Raw genomic sequence first — 19,889 nt, 5'->3', positions numbered from 1 at the left:
ACATACACGGCACTTAATAACTTGTATATATTTTTTCCAGGATTAAGTTTTTCACCTTGCTGAGCATTTCCAATTACTTGCATCTCAATCTGAGCGGCTTATAAATCATCTTCCACTTCTTGCGGGTGGTGTGTCGATTCTGAACAGCCCGGCAAGGATCTTCATTATTTATATATATGTATATTTGGCTAATAAGGCCGCCTCTCAGGGATTAAAGAAAAGTCAGACATTCGCCTCTGTCTGGATTATTTCAGCCTTAACTTTATGGCTCTCATTGATACAGTTTATCTGATTTTGCATAATAATTGGTTAGCATCTGCGTTGTGCGCCAAGTAAATTTAAAAACAATACATTTAAAACTAATTAGTGATGTACAAATACATCGATGCATTGGCGATAGATGTTTTATTTAGCGGTATTTAGGGCTGTCATATTTTTTAACTATCGCATCGCTCATAGTATTAAATGATAATATTGAATAAAATATTTAAAAAAAAATAACCAGCGGTGCCGTTTGGATATAAATTATTATTATAATATTTTAACTTAAAAAAATCGTATAAATATACATACTGAGAAAATCAAAATAGCTTCTGGAGTAAAGCACATTTCATTTGCAGAATTTTGAAAATACTCTTCAGTAAGCTATGTGATTCCGAGCACAACATGTCAAATGATTTGCCAACGTTGCAGTAAAATACAATTTCGTAGAACAGAAGAACGCTTGCCCAACGAGAATTGTAAAAAAATATTTAAATATAACGAATGTCGAAGTGTATAAAAAAAAATCCGAAAATATAAGATAATATCGATATTTAGATACTTGAGCAACAAAAACCGCGATGTTTCTTATCGATACAACATCGATACATTGATATTTCTATATATTATTGCAGACAGACTCAAACGACAGTGTCAACTCTGCTTAGATTCATGTACTTCAGACGCGTGCACGCATTTCCTGTAAAAAGTGAATTTTAGTGCAAAAATAGTTAAAAATACAGGAAAAAAATTGCACGTGCGAGTACAGCAAAATTTTTACAACGCGGCAGTACAATTTTTACGCTTGGATGTTTAGCTGTGATGTGGATATTTTGTGATTAAAAATTTTACCCATCTGAGGTACGCAGCAAAAACTTGGTAGAAAAAATTTCCGCCCAACAAAGAACCCGACGCCGACGCAAGCATAGCTAGTTGTCTCACTCTAACATCAGTTGTGCAAATACAAAGTGCAAAACTAGCGGCAAATATAATTTTTGCTAAAGAATAAAGTTGGAATAAAAAATGCATTTAACAACAATTAAAAATATTAAAAATGCCAGAATTAAAGAAGTTTTCGATAGCTGCGTGTGTGCATACATATAAGTGTAGAAAACTCCGTAATTTATAACGGTTAGGGTAGCAAGCGGTGAAATACTGATGAGAGCAAAAAATGGCTTTAAAATCCCCAGCAGCTTAAAATCTTCACGCAAGAAAATAATTTGAAAAAGGAAATTAAACATGACTTGAATTTTTCATGTACGTGTGCGTGAGATTAAGACATGTATTTGTATATATATATATATATATTTTTTTATTTTTATACTGACTACAAATCCGTAGCGCACACGTGTGTAATGAATATGTATAAATTGTAATTTCCCGCCATTTTTTGCAGATGTCTCAAACATGAATGAAGGTAATTCAGCAGGAGGGGGGCATGAAGGGCTAAGCCCGGCCCCTCCTGCTGTGTCAGACCGTGTCAAGTTACAACCAACGGATAAAGCAACAGGAACAGCGCCAAAATCAACACACAGTACATCAAACAATAATAAAGCTACTGCAACAAACACAACAGCTACAACGCAGCATCAAAAAGGCAGTAAACAACAACAACAGCAGCTGCTCAGTGCGCAGCTGCCTGTGCCGCTGTCGAAGTTGTCGACAGAGGCAACGGCAGCCGCAACACAGACAGCAGCAGCGTCTCATATCTCTGAAGCTGTTTTGGGCGCTGATAACACATCGCCACCGCAATCCAAGCGTCAGCGCTTAGATAATACGGATAACAAAACGGTGGGCGAAAGTAGCATCAGCAGCAGTGGCGCCAGCGGCAACGGTAACAATATTGTGGGCGCTGTTAGCAACAACATTGTGGGCTCATTACTGCCAGTTTCTGTTGTTGCCAGCAGTGAAGTTAGTGGTGCTGCTTCGTCGGCACTACACGACTCGAATGCGCTCAGGAAGCGCATACTGCAACACAAATTTCTCATTCTGCGTAATCTTAAGGAAAGGTAAATGTTTATGATAAATAATGTGATGCTTGCATGCAGTTTTACTCATCGTCTTTTACTTGCAGGCATTTTGAAAATGTGTCGGAATACTTTTATTTGCAAAACGGTGGCAGTATGATGGACTACCCCACGTGGCGTAAAAAGACACGCACACCGCAGTTCATTAGCTATAGCAATGCGAATCGTATCGATCAGCTGATACTTGAAGAAAAGCCAAGCACATCTGCTGCCGCGGCAACAGCATCAGTATCTGTGTCGCAAACTATTAAGTTAACATCTTCTGCAACAACAATAACAACAGCAGCAACAACAACAAATGCAGCTACTACTACAACTACAGGCACAACTGGCGTACAGTTAGACACGTCGGATAGCAGCACAGTTAAAACGGTTAGCATTAATGTATATATATACACTTATGTAGATCATAATGATGTCAAATACCAACTGAATGCCATTAGCAATCTATTATTGAGCGCTTTTGGCTTTTAAAGGATGTTCGCAGTTGCGAGGCATTTGTCTGAATGATCTAATTTACATCTAGCCTACAATTTCGTTGAACTTCAGAACATTTTTAATAAATAATTTTAATTTTGTTTCATAGAATACGCAATCTCAATTGCCAACAAAATTGGGCAGCAGTCACACAGCTACATCAGCGGGAAGTCCAGGCAACAGTGCCACTACATCATCAACCACAGATTCAAGCGGCAATGCGCTGCCACCGGAGGCTGAAATTAAGATACCAGCAGTGGGAGCAACTCCTGTGGCTGTTTCCACAAAATTACCTGCCGCCGTTGTGCAGTTGACGCAGCAAGGTAAGTACAACTCGTTCGAGTTGCAAAATGTTCTCTCTGTCTGTCTGTCTCTCTTATTGTTAAAATTTTTGTGTTATTCTTGTGTTGTGTTTTTTCTGTTTGTCTTTGTGTTATGTTTCAAAATTGTACATTTATCACTCAAGCCAAAAAATATAATAAAAACAACAATGGACAAAGCCTATGCTAAGTGGAAACAATGCCCCAACTATTTTGCATAACATTTACTTCATTAATTAACTGCTATTTACCCTAAAAGCGCCCAAAACTGTCTAGAAAACGTAATAAGTACTTGAATAATAATAAAACTAAAGCACGCACTGCACAAAACATCAAACGCCCAATAACTACACACAAACACACAATACTAATAATAATAAAAAAAAAAAAACAAATACGACTATATACTTAGATTATGAAACACTACATATATGCATTTATTTTATTTGTATTGCTGTATATAATTTTTCTTACAATTCCGTTTTTCATTTAAACTTCATTTTGTTTACATTACATTACACATTTGTTTACTGCTGCCTATACTACATGCTCTTAACCTAACGCACACCTCAACTCTCTCACCACATGAAATTGTATCGTTATAATATAGGTCACATACCCGGTAGACCTTTAGGAGGTCGTCACGGTATGGTCTTCGGTCAAATACCCGCGCCTCCTGCCGTAGGAAATTCTTCTGTACCTTTGGTGCCAGGTGCTTATCGTTCGTAACAAAACAAAAAAAAAAAAATTTAAGAAAACCAATAATTTGATTTTAATTTATTCTATTCTCTTTTTTGTATATTGTATGTTTTCTAAAAGCATACCTTAACTATTTTTTGTTGCTGCTATTTAAAAGCGTAGTGCATTTTTTACCTATTCGATGTGGTATTGTAATTGAGTTCTAGAATTGGTATTTCATTCATATAATTCATTTATTTGATTGGCCCATTAGCTTTTATCGGTTTATTATTATAACTTTTCATTGGATGTATAAAATACTGTTTTATATAGCTAATTATAACGCAAGTTAGCAAATTAAACTATGGCATTGATTGATACAATACATTCGGCTAAGCCGAAGGATCAGGTTTATATTAACGAATGTAATTTTTTTGTTGGCACCTAAAAGCGTTTTCTCGATCGCTCTGATGAAACGCGCTTGAAAATCGTAGCTGTGTGCCAGAGCAAATCTTGGTTGCAAGTGACTACAAGTCCTTCGAGTCTGTAGTCCATAACGCCGAGTACATTACCTTAAGATTAGAATACTTAAAAATATAAAGTTTAAAGCACCTAAAAGCGTTTTCATGATCGCTCTGATGAAACGCGCTTGAAAATCGTAGCTGTGTGCCAGAGCAAATCTTGGTTGCAAGTGACTATAAAAGTCCTTAGAGTCTGTAGTCCCTAACGCCGAGTACATTACCTTACCAACTAAATGTTCATAGATTACTAGTAAATAGCACCTAAAAGCGTTTTCTTGGTCGCTCTGATGAAACGCGCTTGAAAATCGTAGCTGTGTGCTAAAGCAATTGTTTGCAGTAGCAAAAGTCTTGATTTCTTTCAATAATTCAAGCCATAATAAACTGTACAACAAGCCCATAAGTTAAATTTAGTTATGGTTAAATTTGCAAGCGCACTCTGTGTTACATTGAATCGAAAGATAATCACATGTGATGACAATTTGTTAACTTGCTAAATTAAATGTAAGCTGCGACTTATCCATGTGCTCAAGTCTTAAACCCCAACTGAACACATTGAATACGCGCTTTACATTTGTTTTTGAATTAATTCTTTATACTATTAGCTTTAGCTTTGGCTATAATATACTTGAGAGTTCTTTTTGCATGTTGTTCATATAGCTGTTGCTTTAAATGCTGTTAAACTTAAGTGCACTGCTTTGAATACAACACTACTGATACCGAGCTCTAATTGATATTTAACAATTCATTGTTTTGATTACATTTGCTTATATATTATATACCTACTATACAAATATTGGTAGTTTGAGTTTATTTTTATGCATACTTTCAGCATGCAAGTTGGCCAAAGAGCTTATCTATAAGTTAAATGCTTAAATTGCTAACTAACAAAATGTTTTGCAAACGTTTTTTTCTTCAAAGGTGGCACTCCACTGTTGCCCTCAACGCCGCTGAGACGCGCTAATTCACAGCAAAATGCAACTGGAGCAGCAGCAGCAGCGAGTGGAGCAGCGACCACAAACAACTCTGTGGTTGCAGTCACGTCCACGCCCACGTTTACGGGCGGCAGCAATGCGCCACTGACACCCAGCACACCTAACTCTGCTGTCGGCAGTGGGAGCATACTGAGTCCTTTGGCTGGTGGTGGCGGTGGCACGCCAAACAGCGCGCAGGAGTTTTCATTTAAGGCCAAACAGGAGGTTTACGTTATGCAGCGTATATCCGAATTACAGCGAGAGGGATTATGGACTGAGCGGCGTTTGCCCAAGCTGCAGGAGCCCAGCCGCCCCAAGGCACACTGGGACTATTTGCTCGAGGAGATGGTCTGGCTTGCAGCGGACTTTGCCCAAGAACGCAAATGGAAAAAGAATGCCGCCAAGAAATGCGCCAAAATGGTTCAAAAATATTTCCAAGACAAGGCCAATGCGGCGCAGCGTGCGGAAAAGGCGCAGGAGCTGCATCTGAAACGTGTCGCCAGCTTTATAGCGCGCGAGGTGAAGAGCTTTTGGTCGAATGTTGAGAAATTGGTCGAGTATAAGCATCAGACAAAGATTGAAGAGAAGCGTAAGCAAGCGCTGGATCAGCATCTTAGCTTTATAGTCGATCAAACGGAAAAGTTCTCGCAGCAATTGGCCGAGGGTATGAACAAAAATGTGGCCGAAACAACGCCCAGCCTAACTTCCAGTCGTCTCACCTCGCCAAAGCGTGAATCTGATGGTGAGTGCGCTGTTCTATAAATAATTATAGTATTTAACAACTGATGAGAAAATTAAACTGAAACGATGTTCTGGTCTATTTTTGAACGTTACATTGTTAACAAAGGATGGTCGCATTTGCGAGGCATTTGTCTGATGTGCAATTAGCAATTAAAGTTAACTAAAACTATCTTGAAAATTATATTAATTATGTAAATGTAATTTGCAGATGAATTCAGGCCTGAGTCTGGCTCGGAAGATGATGAGGAGACGATTGCCAAGGCCGAGGAGGAGGCAGCCGATGTTAATGAGGAAGTCAAAGCGCTTGCCAAGGAATCTCAAATGGACTTTGATGATTTCCTCAATGACCTGCCACAAGGTTATCTCGAGAATCGTGATAAGCTGATGCTCGAGGAGCAGAGCTCATCGAAAAGTCCCGCAGATGCAGATGGTGAGGCTGACGAAAGTGATGGTGAATTCGAGGCAAAAGAAGCAAGCGATGATGATGAGAATACCATTAGCAAGCAAGAGGAGGCCGAGCAAGAGATTGATCATCAGAAGGAGATTGATGAATTGGAGGCAGATAATGATTTGTCTGTGGAACAGTTGCTGGCGAAATATAAATCGGGTAAACTTAGGGATGAGCAACAATCGCCCAGCGCTAAGCGGCGGAAAATGGCTGTGGAGACCTCGGAGCAAGATTCTGATGATGAGTCAACGGCGGTAGAAGATACTACCGATGACAGTGATGACATGGATGATGCTAGTGATGATGAGGAGCTGTCAACCATTAAAACCGATAGCGAACTTGAGCAAGAAGCTGACGAAAAAGATGATGGTCTCAAAAGTCTGCTAACAGATGTTGGTGATGCTGCCGGCGCTAGCAAAACCGCTAGCAGCAAGGACAACAAGGATGACATGCTGAATGATGCAGCCGCTTTGGCTGAGAGTCTCCAGCCCAAAGGCAATACATTGTCCTCCACCAATGTGGTGACACCTGTGCCGTTCCTGCTTAAGCATACGCTACGTGAATACCAGCACATTGGTCTGGATTGGCTGGTGACAATGAATGAACGCAAACTCAATGGCATTCTGGCCGATGAGATGGGTCTAGGCAAAACCATTCAGACTATAGCGCTGCTAGCGCATTTGGCCTGCGCTAAAGGCAATTGGGGACCACATTTGATAGTGGTGCCCTCATCTGTGATGCTCAACTGGGAGATGGAGTTCAAGAAATGGTGTCCCGGCTTCAAAATACTCACCTACTATGGCACGCAAAAAGAGCGCAAGCTGAAGCGTGTTGGCTGGACGAAGCCGAATGCGTTCCATGTCTGTATTACTTCCTACAAGCTTGTCGTGCAGGATCAGCAAAGTTTTCGACGCAAGAAATGGAAATATCTCATATTGGATGAGGCGCAAAATATTAAAAATTTCAAATCGCAGCGTTGGCAACTGCTACTCAATTTCTCCACCGAAAGGTAAGTGAAAAACTTGAGCTTTACTATTTAACGCACCAAAAATCAGTGATCAGGCGATTGCTAAACTAGCCTGGGAACTACGCTTGGGTGCTGAAATTAAAATACGCTATAATGCCGCATATTTAACCAGAGCTTGCTGTACCTCACGCTATGCATGCTTGTGGCTTTGTTTCGTTACAAATTTTATTAAACATGCAAAACATAATTTATCCATTAATAATACTTGAACTCCTTTTTATAGACGCCTGCTTTTGACTGGCACACCTTTGCAAAATGATCTGATGGAGCTGTGGTCACTAATGCACTTCCTCATGCCGTATGTGTTCTCCTCGCATCGAGAGTTCAAGGAATGGTTCTCAAATCCAATGACTGGCATGATCGAGGGCAATATGGAGTATAACGAGACACTCATAACGCGTTTGCACAAGGTAAATATTCATGCTAGAGAAGTCTTTATCCTACGTTTGGCACCTAAAAGCGTTTTCTCGATCGCTCTGATAAAACGCGCTTGAAAATCGTAGCTGTGTGCCAGAGCAAATCTTGGTTGCAAGTGATTACAATTCCTTCGAGTCTGTAGTCCATAACGCCGAGTACATTACCTTAATATTAGAATACTTAAAGATCTAAAGTTTATAGCACCTAAAAGCGTTTTCATGATCGCTCTGATGAAACGCGCTTGAAAATCGTAGCTGTGTGCTAGAGCAAATCTTGGTTGCAAGCGACTGTAGGTCCCTAGAGTCTGTAGTCCATAACGCTGAGAACATTATCTGAACATATATAAATACATTAGTTGAAAGTTGTTGGCACCTAAAAGCGTTTTCTTGGTCGCTCTGATGAAACGCGCTTGAAAATCGTAGCTGTGTGCTAAAGCAATTGTTTGCAGTAGCAAAAGTCTTGATTTCTTTCAATAATTCAAGCACATATAGAACTGTACAACAAGCTCTTAATTTAAATATTAAATTCCGTTATATTTGCAAGCGCACTCTGTGTCACGTTGAATCGAAAGATAATCACATGTGATGACAATTTGTAAACTTGCTAAATTAAATGTAGGCTGCGACTTATCCATGTGCTCAAGTTCTAAATTCCAACTGAGAACATTGAATACGCGCCATACAAGACTAAAAATTTATTTTAAATATTGCTTGACACGCTGTCTTAAATCCCATTAACCGGGCCTTAAGGCCTATGTTAATCAATAGTTATAGTTAATATTAGATATGGTTATATTTGCAAGCGCACTCTGTGTCACGTTGATATCACATGTGATGACAATTTGTAAACTTGCTAAATTAAACGTAAGCTGCGACTTATCCATGTGCTCAAGTCTTAAACTCCAATTGAGGACATTGAATGCGCGCCTTACAAAGCCAAAAATTAATTTTACACTTAGGCATATATTGTTTTTAATTATGTATTAATTAATTTCTTATTTTTGCTAGGTTATACGTCCATTTCTGCTGCGTCGACTCAAGAAGGAAGTGGAGAAGCAAATGCCAAAGAAGTACGAGCATGTGGTCATGTGCCGTCTATCGAATCGCCAGCGTTATTTGTATGAGGATTTTATGAGCCGCTCCAAGTGCGTATAAACAAATTAAATATGCTACGTATGTTGTAAATTAATATTCTTATTCATTTTAGAACGCGTGAAACATTGCAAACGGGCAATCTGCTGAGTGTAATCAATGTGTTAATGCAACTGCGCAAGGTGTGCAATCATCCTAATATGTTCGAAGTGCGTCCAACGATATCGCCATTTCAAATGGAGGGCATTACCTATCATACGCCGCGGCTGATAAGTGATATATTGGAGTATGATCCGTTCACGGTGAGTCTACAAAAACGGGAGAGAGAGAAATAAGGTTGGCAACCTAAGTAATACATTAGAATGGAAGAACTTCTATCTGCTGTGTAACTGATGATAAACTGTCACTGAACATTGCTGCTTAATCTATTTTGGAGAAAGCGGCGATAGAGCAAAGGATGTTCGCAATTGCGAGGCATTTGCCTGATACACTATAAGCAAAACATAATTTTATTTGTTTGTATTTGAGTGAATATGCAACTAATTGCTAATTTTTCTTTTTTCCTTGCAGCAAATCGATTTGAGCAGCGTCAACATGATGCTGCTGCAGCTTGAGCAAACGCTGACTGCGTATGTTTCGCACAAGTCGCGCCTGCTGTCGCCGCCACGCAAGCTGATTGAGGAGATCGATAGTGCACCCATGCCACCGCCACGTTGTCCCAATGGCAAATATCGTTTTCACATACGCGTGCGTAGCGCTGAATTGGCGCAGCGCATAAAGCTGCAGGCGGTGCGCGTGGGCGCAAGTCCTGCCATGAGACTCGACGGCAGCAAGCTGGTGCCCATGCGCAGTCTGTTGCCCAGTGGGCGTGTGCTGAAGCGTGTCACCGGCAGTATTAATCCCATCAACATGGCATTAAAACCCATGATAATCAATAGTCTGATAAGCAGTCCAACGACGTCTAGCAGCGGCGCCGGAAGCAACAGCAGCAGTAGCAGCAGCAGCTTGAATATGCTGGGTGCTGGCAGTGGCAAGTTGTTGAACACGCGTGCGACCATTGGCTCGCCCACGCCTGCCAAAGTGGCCAAGACTATGCAGGATGGCAAACCGTTCTTCTATTTAACGCCGGCCACCAATACAGGCGCACCCTTCGCTCGCTTGACGTTAACAAGCAAAACAACAGCAACAACGGCAACTGCGACAGCGACGGCGACTGGAATAACAACAGCAAGCACTAGCAGATCAACTGATGCACAGCCCAACAAGGATGTTGCCATTGTTAAAGATCTGGCCACGCATGTGAAGCTTGCAGCATCGCAGCGAAAGCAAAATGGCAGCGAAGCAGATGCTGCAGCCACGCCGCGTGAAGAGGATCCATATCGGTTGCAACAACTGCTTCAGCAGCGCAAGGAGCAACGCTTGGCTTCGCTTAAGCGCATGGCTGCCGTTAATCGTCGACGCGGCGATGCCACGCCCATTTATGGCGCCGATTGCCGAGAGACTTTGGAACACTGCATGCAGGCCACGCGCACATTGCGCTACTCCAACTGGCAGACACGTGGTTATACCAATTGCTGCGTTGCTATGCGCCAGCGCAATGACAATTGGTCCTTGAATCTGTTGCTGAAAAACTACGAGCAGCGCTGCTCCGAGCTGATGCCCATCTTTGGCAACTTTGTTATTTATGTGCCGTCGGTTTGTGCGCCGCGCATACGTCGCTATGTGCAACATTTGTGCTGCACGCACTGGCAGCGTGAGCAGCAGATTGAGGAAATTGTCCAGCAATCAGTATCACCCAAGCTGGCGCTACTGCATCCCATAATATCGGCCATGCGCACACAGTTTCCCGATCCGCGGCTCATCCAATACGATTGCGGCAAGCTGCAGACCTTGGATCGCTTGCTGCGTCAACTGAAAGTCGACGGACATCGTGTGCTCATCTTTACGCAGATGACCAAAATGCTGGATGTGCTTGAGGCGTTTCTCAACTATCATGGACACATTTATTTGCGTCTGGATGGGTCCACTCGCGTCGAGCAGCGTCAGATGCATATGGAACGCTTCAATGGCGATAAGCGCATCTTCTGCTTTATACTCTCTACCCGTTCGGGTGGCGTGGGTATTAATTTAACTGGCGCCGATACTGTCATATTCTATGATTCGGACTGGAATCCTACAATGGACGCGCAGGCACAAGATCGTTGCCATCGCATTGGCCAAACGCGTGATGTGCACATTTATCGCTTGGTGTCGGAAAAGACCATCGAGGTGAACATTTTGAAGAAGGCCAACCAGAAGCGCATGCTCAGTGATATGGCCATCGAAGGCGGCAATTTTACGACCACCTTCTTTAAGAGCTCCACCATCAAGGATTTGTTTAACATGGAGCCACAAGCCGAGGAGAAGGATAAGACTATTGTGCCAGCCGAAGTGGAGACAACGCCCGAGGTGGAGACAACGGAGAAGCAATCATTGCGCGCCTTTGAGCATGCGCTTGCCGCCGCCGAGGATGAACAGGATGTGCAGGCAACTAAGACCGCCAAAGCAGAGGCCGCTGCCGATCTTGCCGAGTTTGATGAGAACATACCCATTGTGGATGATGCTAACACCGATGGTCCGGCTGTTGAGCTCAGCAAAGCCGACATGGAAATGCAGAATCTGGTCAAGCAGGTGAGTTGCCATACAAACTTATAGTAATGTATACAAGTGGGCAGTGCTTGCTCATTTATTGGGGACGATGAAGCCTTTAGTTGCTTTGTTCCTAGAGCAAGCGCTGCCCAGAGCAAACCACCGACGTTCAGACATAGTTGAAGCGAAATTATCACGCTCGGTTATATCACTCAACGTCAGACATTTCCATTGACTAATTTATTTAAATTGATTGATAACTTATTTCTTTATATATAATTTATTTCTTTATATATACATTTCTTATATTTTAATCTGATTGCGATTGCTTGTTTACAGCTTTCTCCCATTGAGCGATACGCCATGCGATTTGTGGAAGCCACTGGAGCTGCCTGGACTGCCGAACAGTTGCGCGCAGCTGAGGCGGAGCTGGAAGCTCAAAAACGCGAATGGGAGGCAAATCGCTTGGCGGCCATGCAGCAGGAGGAGCAGCTGCTCAAACAGGAATCGGAGGCCGATGAGATCTTGACGTACAGCCGCAAGGATGCCAGCAATCAGGTTAATACCACAAAAGATAATCAACTAAGCAAACGAGCACAGCAGGGACAACAACAGGGGGGCTCAGCACTAGCATCTAAGTCAGCAGCCAGGCAGGGCGGGCGCAGGGTGGTGCGTGGCTGTGGTTTTAACAGAAGCATGAACAGCAGACGAAAGACGTTGCATCAGCTGAGTCCAGCGCGCACGCGACGCTCTAGTCTGAATGTGAGTGCGCCAGCCAAGACTACTAGTAGTAGCAGTAGTAATAGCAATAGCAATAGTTTTAGTAATAGCAGCGGCAGCAGTAAGAAAGCTCTGTCAGCAGCGCCCATGCGTCGGCAGACGCGACTGCATTCGCTGGGCGCTGCTGCAGCGATGGCGGCGGCAGCCACTAGAAAGACAACACGCACAGCAACAGCAGCAGCGGCAGCAGCAACAACAGCAGCAGCAACAACAACCACAACAATTGTGGCTGCTGTTGAGGAGCGTCCGAAACGTCTATCAGCCAACATAGCCATGAGCAAGTTGATAAAGACGCCAGTGAAGGGGACGCCGCCAAAGAGCGCACAACTCAATCTGCGACGCAGGGAGAGCGTTGCGCTTACCTCAGGCGCAGCGAGCAAGCGCAAGTTATTGGAGCGACGAGCAACATACTCAGCGCCAATGGCTCTTAGAATACTGCGCAGCCAGAGCGACAGCGAGAAGGAGGAGGAAGCTGAGGAGACAGCGGATGAGAGCATGGCTGCAAGTGTAACTGATGACGAAGAGGACGAGGACAATACACAAAGCGAACAGGAAGAGGATGCAGAATCTCATGTGGAAACACTCGACAATGATGAGGATGACAATACAGATAACGAAGATGTCAATGTGGAAACCAAGTCCAATTCCAGCTACGCCACAGCTGGCGGCAGTGATAGCTTAGATCGGTGGAGTGCGCACGATCAAGTGCAAGACACCACTATGACTACGTCCACTTACTATAATGTATCCGAGGAGTCTGACACCGATGAGCAACCGACCGAGCCCAATAAAAGCGAGTCCCATAAGGAGACACCGCAGCCAAGCCAGCGCAACAACACACGCGCCAGCAGCAGTCAACAGAGCAATGGTGAAGAAGCAGAAGGACACACACCACGCACTCGGTCGCGTGGCTCAGTGAAAATCAATCTGTGGACATTGGACGTCAGTCCAGTGTTGCCTGCACAGAAGAGCGCCGCCAGCACTGGCAAGCGCAGTGAGGTGAAGCGCACCACGCCACAATCGGAGCCCAAGTTAAGAACGCGACAGACGCAGATTAAAAAATTGCTAAAGAAGCCCGATGAGAGTCAACCGAGCCCGCTGAGTCGTTGGATAACCAAGACGCCACGCGTGCTGCTGCGCTCAACAACTGCACCGTTGTTAAATGCCACAGCTGCAGCAACAGCAGCAGCAACACCCTCAGTGGCATCAACGAGCAACAACGCGAACGGCAGCAATCGGTGATGATGAGCAGTATTATGTGCTGAACGCGGCTGCTGCTGGAGCTGTGAGTGCTTTGTGGTGTTTTTTAGTGAGCTTGTCAACTAACGAAGAGGGACTGGGTTGGGTAGGGGGGAAGCAGCTGCTTTAGTTGTTAACATTAAGAGTATTTAAATAGACTGTAACAAGTTTCCTTCTAAGCTTAGTTAGACTGTCAGGGGTGCAGCATGTGGTTGGTTTTTAGGATAACAAATTGTCTTTAGAGCATAGTGGGAGGCAGGGGGGTTACAAATCTGCACTGATTGAGAAGATTGTATATAACAAAAAAAAAAAAAAAAATGCAGCAGCAAATAATTTTAAAATGAATGTTAAACATACGACGCTGCAAGTTCGAAACCTTAAACAATTTGTATTATTAATTTTGAAAGAGAAACAGAGACACAGAGAGGGAGAAAGATCATTTTTTAACTCACACTTCAGTCTTCAGAGTACTCTTGCTAGTTTTTAAGATAAGTCTTATTTAGGCTTTAACTTTACGTTAAATGTTAATATTTTTACATTCGATAATTTATTTTGTACACTTAAAAGTTCTTAAAACAAAACACAAAACGAAAGAGAAATCAACAAACAAACAAACTAAAGACTCTAAGCATCTTCATCAAATTAACTAAAGAAAAAATAAAACACAAGAAACGATTTAATATGCTTTCAAAAAGTATATATAGAGTTATCTATGTATATATAAATATCAATATAAGAGACGTTGTGGTTTTTATTCGCGAACAAATTTCGTGCCTGTTAGTTATATTTTTTTTTTGGCTCTGAAAGACAATTGCACAAAGTTGGAAAAGAATAAACGGAAATCCCACGATACAATATTATTTTCTGTGTCAACGAAATGTAGAATTCTGTTTTGGTGTCGCGAGCAAACAAAGAAACAAACAAACAAACAAAAGAAAAACAAACTGTAAACTTAAATAATATTGAAATGTTTATTTTTTGACTTTGATACTCGTTCGTTGCTTTAGTTTATCTTTATCGTTGTTGTTGTTGTTGGCTGGCCGGCAATGCCAGCGATTTCCGTGTATAGCAGTTCCATAGACTTTGCCAATTGTGCTTCAGTGATTCTGTACGAAATGTTTCGGGAATATAAAACCAAAGAACAAAAAAAGCTACAACGCCAAATCAAATTAGTTAAAGATATCAAAAAACAAATAATTAGAGTTAGTTGCTAAGTAAAAACAGCACCAAAACAGAGTTGCTTCAAACCGAAAAATACCGAAAACCGAAAATAATATATTATTGGAACGTTTATTCTTTTCATTAACAATTGCGCACAGGTCTGGATATCGCGTAATTCCATGGAACAGATGCCGGTAAGTAGTGAAATCACAATTTCAATTTATGCAAAGACAAAATTTTTTTACAAATTCCCATTGATTTCCCAACAAATTAGATGTGGTGTCCGCCAACGCCGCCGCAGGACAACAACGATATCTATATAGATCATTCGCTGGCATTCATGTACGACCTGGAGCCCATACCAGAGACGGAGCTGCCGGCCGTCTATGTGCGTCGCGAGCTGAAGCGTTCGCGCCTCGACGCTGGCTTCGATGGCAGTCGGCGACCCAACAAGATGCGCAGGGAGGACACCTATGTGCCGCCACGTTCGCTGTTCGATCGGCCCACCGCACAGCTGGCGCGACTGCGACGCGAGCTGAAGAGTCAACGCTTCCGCGGCAACTTCAAGCCCAACTCCATGATACCGGGTTTGAAGCCACAGGTGGCGCCCAAGCCGCTCACCGAGCCCGAGGCCATGAGCGAGTGGTGTCTGTTCGAGGACATTGCCATACTGCATGTGCTTATCAATCTGCAGGGACTGCCCTGCAGTCTAATGCTGCTGTCACCTGGCCAAACACCCAACTGGGATTTGGTCTCGGAGATGGTCAACTTCTGCTCCAAGACGTATCGCTCCGCACGGCAGTGCCGTTGGCGCTACGAGACGCACATACAGCCACGCGAGGAGGGCAAAGTGGTGGAGAGTCCCAAGAAGCAGAAGAAACTCAAACCCACGCTGCGCACCGAGTACATGAAGAGTCCGCTGCGCTATCTGCGCACCACCCAGCTCTATGCCAGCGACAACAACGCCTCGTTCTATAAGGTGATGCGACAGCGCTTCGATACCATAAAGACCGCGTATCTGAAGAAGGCGCCGCCGCCCAAGCGTCAGTTCAATGCGCCCAGCCTGATGAATCCCAAGCATATGGAGGTGCTGCAGGAGTTTGGCATCTGCAATTACGACCAGCCCGTAACGCCGCAGAATATAGCGGTGATGAAGGCCAACAAGTTGCGTGAGAAGCAGCGCGGGCAGCTGCCAGCCATGGCACAGCAACCACAAGCAAGCAATCAGCAGCAGCAGCAACAACAACAACAGCAGCAGCAGCAACCAGTGCAGCAAATGCAACAACAGCAGCAGCAGCAACAACAAACGCAACCGTTGCCTACCATAGGCTCAGTGCAGCAAGCTGTGGAGCTCGTGTCGAATCTGAGCACACCAGCTACAGTTGCTACTGTGCCCGCCAGCAACACAGCGCAGCAGCAGCTGCAACAGCTGCAAATCCAGCATGTTACACCCACACAACAAACCGCCATATTGTTGCAGCAACAGCCACAGCAGCAGCAGCAGCAACAACAGCAGCAGCAGCAGTTGCGCACTCAGAGCAACACCACGCAACAACTGGTCAAGACTATTGTGGGCACCACTGCCAATTTAACAGCTGGACAGCTGCAGCAGCTTGCGGCTGCCAGCAATGCCGGCGGCAGTGTGCAACTGCAGCAATCGTCCGGCGGTCAGTCCAGCGTGAGCGTGGTGCTCACCACGCCGGTGCAGACATTGCCGCTGGCCACGCACAGTCAAGGCGGCAGCACAGCTCAAATTGTGGCCATCAGCACGCAAACAACGCTGCCCGTGAACACAGCTCCCCAGCTGGGCAGCATAGTGCAAACCCAAACGTTGCCGCAGGTGGTCTCAGTGGGTCCCTTGACGCAAACCACGACGAGCGTGCAACAGCAGCAGCAGCAGCACCAGGGCAACACTGTTGCCACCCTGAACACGGCCATTTTGCGTGGTCCACGCTCAGTGCAAGCGATTGTGGCTGCAGCCTCAGCCGGCGGCACGCCATTGCATACGGATGTGGTGCTGCAGCAGCGCGGCAATGCTGGCGGTCAATCCATTGTCACCATGCCCGCTCTTGGACAGAATGTAAGTGCAGCGCAGTTCCAGACGCAGCTGCGCCTGGCTGCGGTCTCTGCCGCCAACAGCAACCAGACCACACAGCTGGTCACCACCAAGGGCATACCGGTGAGCGCGCTGCAGCAGAGCGGCAAGACGGTGCTGCCGGGCACGCAGCAGCCAGGAGCGCATATACAACTGTATCGCCAGCGTAATCTGAAAGTGTTGCAGGCTACGCAAGCGGCGGCAGCAGGTGGCGCAGCAACTGCTGGCGGCGGCACAGGCAATCTGAGCTCCACTGTAGTGCAGACAACAGGTGGCACTTTGGCACCCGGCACCATCATACAGACCAGCAATCTGATGCAAGCGCAGACGCATGTCAGCAGCCAAAAGGTGGCCGTGTCGGGCATGGCGGGCGCCACCACCGTGCAGGCGGGCAATGTGGTCAGCTCGGTGCAGATGCACGGACAGCCCAGAACGCAGTTCATCAAGCAAATGACCGCTGGCAAGCAGACGCTGCAGCGCCAGGTGCTGGCCACTGAAGCTGGCGGCAGCGGCGGCGCAGGCACCACCGATGGCATGCTGCTGGTCAAGCGGCATAACATTCTGGCGGCGCAAAAGGCGCAGCAGGCAACCGGACCACTGTTCACCACTACAACGACAACCACCAGCGGCGGTGTTGCTGTGCAGCAGCAGCAACAGCAATTGCCTGTGGCACAGCAGCTGCAAACGCAGCAGGTGACGCCGCAGCAGATTGCGTCGCTGGTTAAAGCCTCCACAGCGGCGGCGGCTAGCGGCAGCAGCGTCAATGCAGGCGGCGTAACAGTGTCCGCCACCGGACCGCCCAATGTGCAAGCGGGCAGCGTTAACATGACGCTGCCGCAGCTAAAGCCGGGCAGTCAGATTAAGGTAACGATGCCCAATCAAATGCGACATCTGCAGATGCAGCAGCAACTGGGCATGCCACGCAAAATCAGCCGCATGACGCAGCTGGTGAGCGCCTCGGGCCAGCCCACTGCCACCAACATTGTGGCCAGCACTACAGTCGCGCAGCAGCAGCAGCAACAGACGCAAGGCGGCGTGACGCTCTCGCCGGCAACACAGCAGCAGCAGCAACAGCAGAAGGCCACAGCGGGCAGCGTGCAGGCGCAACTGTTGCACATACAGAACACCAAAGCGCTGCAGATACAGCAAGTGATGCGCGGCGGACAACAGACGGGCCTGGTGCTGGGCAAGACCAGTGTGGGGCGCGTCATACCCGTTTCCGTTGCCTCGCAGGCGAATCAGCGTCAGACCATACAGGTGAGTCCCACCCAGCTTATGTCTAATAAACAACTTGTACTTATGCTGCTTCTTCTTCTTCTTGCGAACAGGTGGTGTCGGCTGCATCTGCGCAAGCTTTGGCTGCCGGCAATTTGCGTGCGGGCCAGAATATTGCCAACTTGAAGGTGGCCACCACATCGGGCGGACAGACAACGCAACAGACGCTTATTGCAGCGCTGCAGCAGAATCAGCGACAGAATGCGAGTCCAGTGCGTCTGCAGACAGCCAGTGGCAATTTGTTGGCAGTGGTGCAACAGCAGCAGCAGCAACAACAACAACAGCAGCAGCAGCAACTTACCAGCATTGCCACAACGGGTGAAGTGATGACTATAACACAAACCACAGCCACATTGCCCACAGTGAGCAGCTTGCAACAGCAACAACAACAACAACAGCAGCAGCAGCAACAACCTACAACGCAACAGGTACGCACGCTGGTGAAGAAAAAGATTCTGATCAGAAGTGAGAAAGAATAACATTTAATGAACGTCACTCGTCACGTTGTGCGTCGACGACGACAAATCATTAGCACCAACTCCACCAACACCACCGTCACCAACGTCACCAACTGCAACTGCAGCTGCACTTGCAATAGCAGCAGCAACAACAACAACACCACCACCAACAACACTACCACCACCACCACTACTACTTTCATCCCCAACAACAACAACACAAGCCTCAGCTCCACAGACTCAGCCAACATTGCTGCCAACAACAACAGCAGTAGCAATGTTTGAATTCAACAACAAATTTCGTACAATTTTGCTTGTCTGCCAAAATTTGATCACATGCGCGCTCATTCAATCATCAAGCATTGTGCTGTTCGCCAATCAATCAGTCAGTCAGTCAGTCAATTCATTTTCATTCAAATGATACTCACAACTTTATTAATTTGGTCTTACAGCCATAAGCGGCGCTTGCCTGGTCACAGCAGCCGGACTCTGATTGACTGATTGAGCGATTGTCGAGACACGCGGCAGGCAACTTAAGCTTGAATTGCAATTATTGCAAACAAACAACAAACAAAACAAAAAACAGTTTACAAATACAATTGTATTATGGTACGCAGCCAATTAGCTTTCTTCTAGCATATTAAGCTTAATACATAATATAACATTTAGTTTTATTCTTAGAGTAGTCATTTTAATAGTAAACATTTTATTATAAATATCTGTATACAAAGTAATTTATGCGCTAGTTTAATAACTATGAACAATTTAACAATACATCAAGTATTATGATTATAAATGAATTGTTGTTTCTATTTAAATTATAATTATTATATGTATAACGAATTCGTGGTAAGTATAGAAATTTAAATACAGCGCATTGAGACATAAATAATTGGAAGGATGTGAGCGGCCCACTGCTCATTTATGTTCTCCTGCTAGCAAAAGTTTCTGGTTTGCTATTTTGGACAATTTCTGTTTGCTCTATTGTTATTTTTGGTTTCCGGAAAAGTCATCGGAGTAAGAAGTATTTGTAATACTCTTGTATTCGTATTATTATTGAATTATACAATTCAATTCTCAAGAGACTTGATCAGTTTTTATTCAAGTCACAAAACTGTCTTCTCTTTATTCTATATATGCAACTTTATATATGCTATGTTCGCTCAGATGCCTATATATGTTAGATATAATAAATATTATTTACGAGCGCTCACTGTATTCCGTGCGTGTCTTGAGCCTGGCAACCCTAATTGCCTTGACAACGCTGCGGCCAC

General features: G+C 44.9%; 1 protein-coding gene and 12 non-coding genes across 16 annotated transcripts; all 13 read left to right on the top strand.

Annotated features, from left to right (window-relative positions):
- The first annotated feature begins 935 nt into the window (after positions 1–935).
- Positions 936–19,327, top strand: LOC108596349 (helicase domino). 4 transcript variants are annotated; one of them, XM_017982007.2, is made up of 15 exons: positions 936–1,122; positions 1,658–2,270; positions 2,336–2,660; positions 2,875–3,088; positions 3,696–3,797; positions 5,203–5,997; positions 6,205–7,453; positions 7,695–7,881; positions 8,896–9,032; positions 9,095–9,281; positions 9,550–11,649; positions 11,947–12,165; positions 14,946–14,981; positions 15,062–18,139; positions 18,211–18,654. In XM_017982007.2, the coding sequence occupies exons 2-15, from the start codon at positions 1,669–1,671 to the stop codon at positions 18,634–18,636; spliced, it is 9,657 nt and encodes a 3,218-aa protein (XP_017837496.1). In that variant the 5' UTR covers positions 936–1,122; positions 1,658–1,668; the 3' UTR covers positions 18,637–18,654. The 4 variants fall into 4 exon arrangements, with proteins under 4 accessions (XP_017837496.1, XP_017837493.1, XP_017837494.1 ...); XM_017982004.2 differs by lacking the exon at positions 3,696–3,797; XM_017982005.2 differs by lacking the exons at positions 936–1,122; positions 3,696–3,797 and adding an exon at positions 1,317–1,518.
- Positions 2,695–2,801, top strand: LOC117134740. The gene has a single exon (XR_004458817.1). It is a non-coding gene; the product is annotated as a small nucleolar RNA Me28S-Am2589 (small nucleolar RNA).
- On the top strand, positions 4,203–4,334 carry LOC117134749. Its single transcript, XR_004458825.1, has one exon. It is a non-coding gene; the product is annotated as a small nucleolar RNA psi28S-3316 (small nucleolar RNA).
- LOC117134752 lies at positions 4,371–4,504 on the top strand. The gene has a single exon (XR_004458828.1). It is a non-coding gene; the product is annotated as a small nucleolar RNA psi28S-3316 (small nucleolar RNA).
- LOC117134754 lies at positions 4,541–4,678 on the top strand. The gene has a single exon (XR_004458830.1). It is a non-coding gene; the product is annotated as a small nucleolar RNA psi28S-3316 (small nucleolar RNA).
- Positions 4,709–4,858, top strand: LOC117134746. The gene has a single exon (XR_004458822.1). It is a non-coding gene; the product is annotated as a small nucleolar RNA psi18S-841/snoR66 (small nucleolar RNA).
- LOC117134739 lies at positions 6,032–6,139 on the top strand. Its single transcript, XR_004458816.1, has one exon. It is a non-coding gene; the product is annotated as a small nucleolar RNA Me28S-Am2589 (small nucleolar RNA).
- LOC117134751 lies at positions 7,920–8,051 on the top strand. The gene has a single exon (XR_004458827.1). It is a non-coding gene; the product is annotated as a small nucleolar RNA psi28S-3316 (small nucleolar RNA).
- On the top strand, positions 8,088–8,219 carry LOC117134750. Its single transcript, XR_004458826.1, has one exon. It is a non-coding gene; the product is annotated as a small nucleolar RNA psi28S-3316 (small nucleolar RNA).
- LOC117134755 lies at positions 8,256–8,394 on the top strand. The gene has a single exon (XR_004458831.1). It is a non-coding gene; the product is annotated as a small nucleolar RNA psi28S-3316 (small nucleolar RNA).
- On the top strand, positions 8,426–8,578 carry LOC117134747. The gene has a single exon (XR_004458823.1). It is a non-coding gene; the product is annotated as a small nucleolar RNA psi18S-841/snoR66 (small nucleolar RNA).
- LOC117134748 lies at positions 8,685–8,827 on the top strand. Its single transcript, XR_004458824.1, has one exon. It is a non-coding gene; the product is annotated as a small nucleolar RNA psi18S-841/snoR66 (small nucleolar RNA).
- Positions 9,363–9,472, top strand: LOC117134741. The gene has a single exon (XR_004458818.1). It is a non-coding gene; the product is annotated as a small nucleolar RNA Me28S-Am2589 (small nucleolar RNA).
- Positions 19,328–19,889: the final 562 nt, after the last annotated feature.

This window comes from Drosophila busckii, chromosome 2R (assembly GCF_011750605.1).
Source record: "Drosophila busckii strain San Diego stock center, stock number 13000-0081.31 chromosome 2R, ASM1175060v1, whole genome shotgun sequence".
NCBI classification, from domain to species: Eukaryota; Metazoa; Arthropoda; class Insecta; order Diptera; family Drosophilidae; genus Drosophila; species Drosophila busckii.
The sequence above is the reverse complement of the archived record's forward strand: the minus strand, read 5'-3'. Positions and strand labels throughout refer to the sequence as shown.